Source organism: Eurypyga helias, unplaced genomic scaffold (assembly GCF_000690775.1).
Source record: "Eurypyga helias isolate BGI_N326 unplaced genomic scaffold, ASM69077v1 scaffold11, whole genome shotgun sequence".
In the NCBI taxonomy this organism is placed as follows: Eukaryota; Metazoa; Chordata; class Aves; order Eurypygiformes; family Eurypygidae; genus Eurypyga; species Eurypyga helias.
This window is the reverse complement of record NW_010232494.1, coordinates 371-2,921: the sequence shown is the minus strand read 5'-3', so window position 1 is coordinate 2,921 and position 2,551 is coordinate 371. Positions and strand designations below refer to the sequence as shown.

Here is a 2,551-nt window from a genome sequence, read left to right as displayed (position 1 = left end):
TTCCTTCAGTCTTTGTTTCTGGAGTCATTTGACCTCACACAGCATCTTGTCACAGGAGGAGCCAAAGAGCTCTTCTCTATGTAAGCTTGAATCCACACTTATGTGCAGGCATACAAGGACTTGAAACCATTGAATAGATTAAATTCTTTCCTTTCTTTGTACAGTGCCTGTATGACAGGCCTAGATGAAAGTTATCATCAGATTCTCAATTTCTTTCCATATTACTCCCTCCTTCTTTACCTTCTTAAAACTCACTGCTGGCTGGTAGTTCCCAGTCATACTATGGCTTCAGCTTCTGTAAAGTTTCTTTCTGAAGACGAGTGCCAAAACAGGCAAACCCTTGTTAGCTACTCAAAACTTTATTAGTCAATGTCAAGAAATGAAGCAAAGCATCCATCCAGATCATGTTACCAGTTAGTAACTCAGGCAGCTTCTGAGCCACCTCTTGGTGTCTACCCTGGAGAACAGAGGATTTGTAGAAAGCTAAAAAAGTTGGTTTTATTTCCACATATTACAAGCACCTTTGCTCTTTCTTTCATGATAGCCAGCTAGTGAGAGTCAAATTAATACAGTGTGCGGTACCATATTGTGAAATATGTACCCTTAGCTGTTAATTCCATAAAACACACAGCTGAAATGGTATAATATCTTTGTTAGAGAGCTTCTACGTTTTTATTGATTTGTTGAAAAGAAAGGCAAGGCTTAGAGAATACTGACCAAAACATAAGTTCTACTGGGCTCATAATAAGACATTGTTACAACCATGGAATGAAATACTGTTATGCGAGATCGCAGAGAGCGCGCTAAAGAAAAATATTACTTCCAGCCAAGGGCAGAACTGGAGAATTTTCATTGTTATAGATTACAGAAGGTGACAGACAGCTCCTAGAGACATCTTGCATCATTCAAATAGCTAATTCATGAGTGTTAAAAATAAAATACTGCCTTATGTAATCAACTATTAATATGTCACTTCTCATACGTAAGTTTTTTTAAAAAACCAACAGTTGTATATACTTGACATTATAGAGGGATTTGGCTTTACCTGAATCATCGACTCTCAGCTTTTTACTGGGATTGTCACTACTGTCATCATCGGACATTTCCATCTCCTCTTCCCGACGGATTCCCATGAGCTGTTCACTGTGAGCATTTCGGAGCTCCTAAAACCCAAAATGACCTTTTGTCAGTATTACCTTCCATGAAGTCATTATATATTATTTAGTATCTGGTTTAAATACTGCTCTGATTTTAATTATACATAATTTATCATTGTAATCATATTTATTTGTATATGAATATTTATAACAAGAGTAGCACAGGGCATTCTTCCTGTGAAAGAACCAGGTTTATCAAAGGTAACAGGGGGAAAAAAGAGAGAAATTGAGTCTCCACATCAAGTGATCTTTAGTTCTGTTAAGCACAGGAGAATGCTTTAACAGCAAGGATAATGCTTAATATTGTGTATAAAGCAGACTGGTGAAGCGATTATCAGCCTGCTTAACATATAGATAATTCTTGCTTCTCTCTGCCACTGAGCGTAGGATTCATCTGGCCAAGTGTAGGTGTCTCCATTAAAACTAGTTCCTACACAGGCACCTTTCATAGACATAGAAACAGGCACTTGAAGGTGATTCACATCCACAAGGTAATTATCCAAACAAAGTCATATTATCTACACCCTAAAAGTTGTCTCTGCTGATGGTAAAGGGAGCCAAAAGCAGCCAGTGCACATGGAGTGCTCTGTATTGTAGTTCCCTAATACTAGGCAAAGAAACCTCATCCTTGGTTCCTATGCCCAGATCCCTTCAGACATAAAGACACAGCCCAGTAACGCTGCCCTGAAAATCTCTGCATCTCGATCCAAAACAAACGCCAGTGCCGACAGCCCAGTCTCTGGGCGACCACGGCAAGGGCAGACGGGCAGGCAGGGAGCCCGTGCACATGCCGCTCGGTAAAAGATCAGCAGGCACGCGGGCTTTATGGGAGTCTAGACGGTCTTTGTTCTGGGTAGAAAAGCTGGCACGGGTGTAGTGGCTGGCTTTTTAATGGCAGCGCTGAGAAGATTGAGAGGACTCTATTTTGTCCTAATAATCCTGTCAGGTGTAACACGGGGATGCTGCACCGTGATTAGTGTAGGCCTTTTCAGTCCACAGACAGCTAATTTTTCTGCCGACAAAGAGCCTAATTCCCAAAGAGGTGGTTTGAAATCTTTGAAACAAGGAAGAGTCGCATGGAAGGAGGAGACAGCATTGAGGAGTCGGACCGCTGCTCCGTGCAATTAACAATAAGCTGACAGAGAGGGACTGGCTGAAAAAAGGGAAGGCGTTTCCCTTGAGCTGTACCCTTGGTTCACGGCAGATCTCAAATATTCTGATAAATGTATATGTGTCCATTCATCCCAGCAAAGGCAAGGGGGCTAATTAGTGGGTGTTTCACATGAGAATAATTTAAAATTTTAAAAAAGTGATTTAAAAGGTAAATTGTAAACCAGTGTCTCATGAAATGAGAGGAACCTCTGGAAGAAACAAGCCATTTCTTGATTCCTTAT

At 40.8% G+C, this 2,551-nt stretch overlaps 1 protein-coding gene across 1 annotated transcript in view; it reads right to left on the bottom strand.

Annotated features, from left to right (window-relative positions):
- LOC104516895 (ecto-NOX disulfide-thiol exchanger 1-like) overlaps positions 1 to 1,163 on the bottom strand; it is a gene marked incomplete at its 5' end in the record, with an annotated part of 64,015 nt that extends 62,852 nt beyond the window's left edge. The window contains one exon of the mRNA XM_010161388.1: positions 1,046 to 1,163. Coding sequence (XP_010159690.1) covers positions 1,046 to 1,163 — 118 coding nt within the window. The remainder of the gene's footprint in view (positions 1 to 1,045) is intronic.
- Positions 1,164 to 2,551: the final 1,388 nt, after the last annotated feature.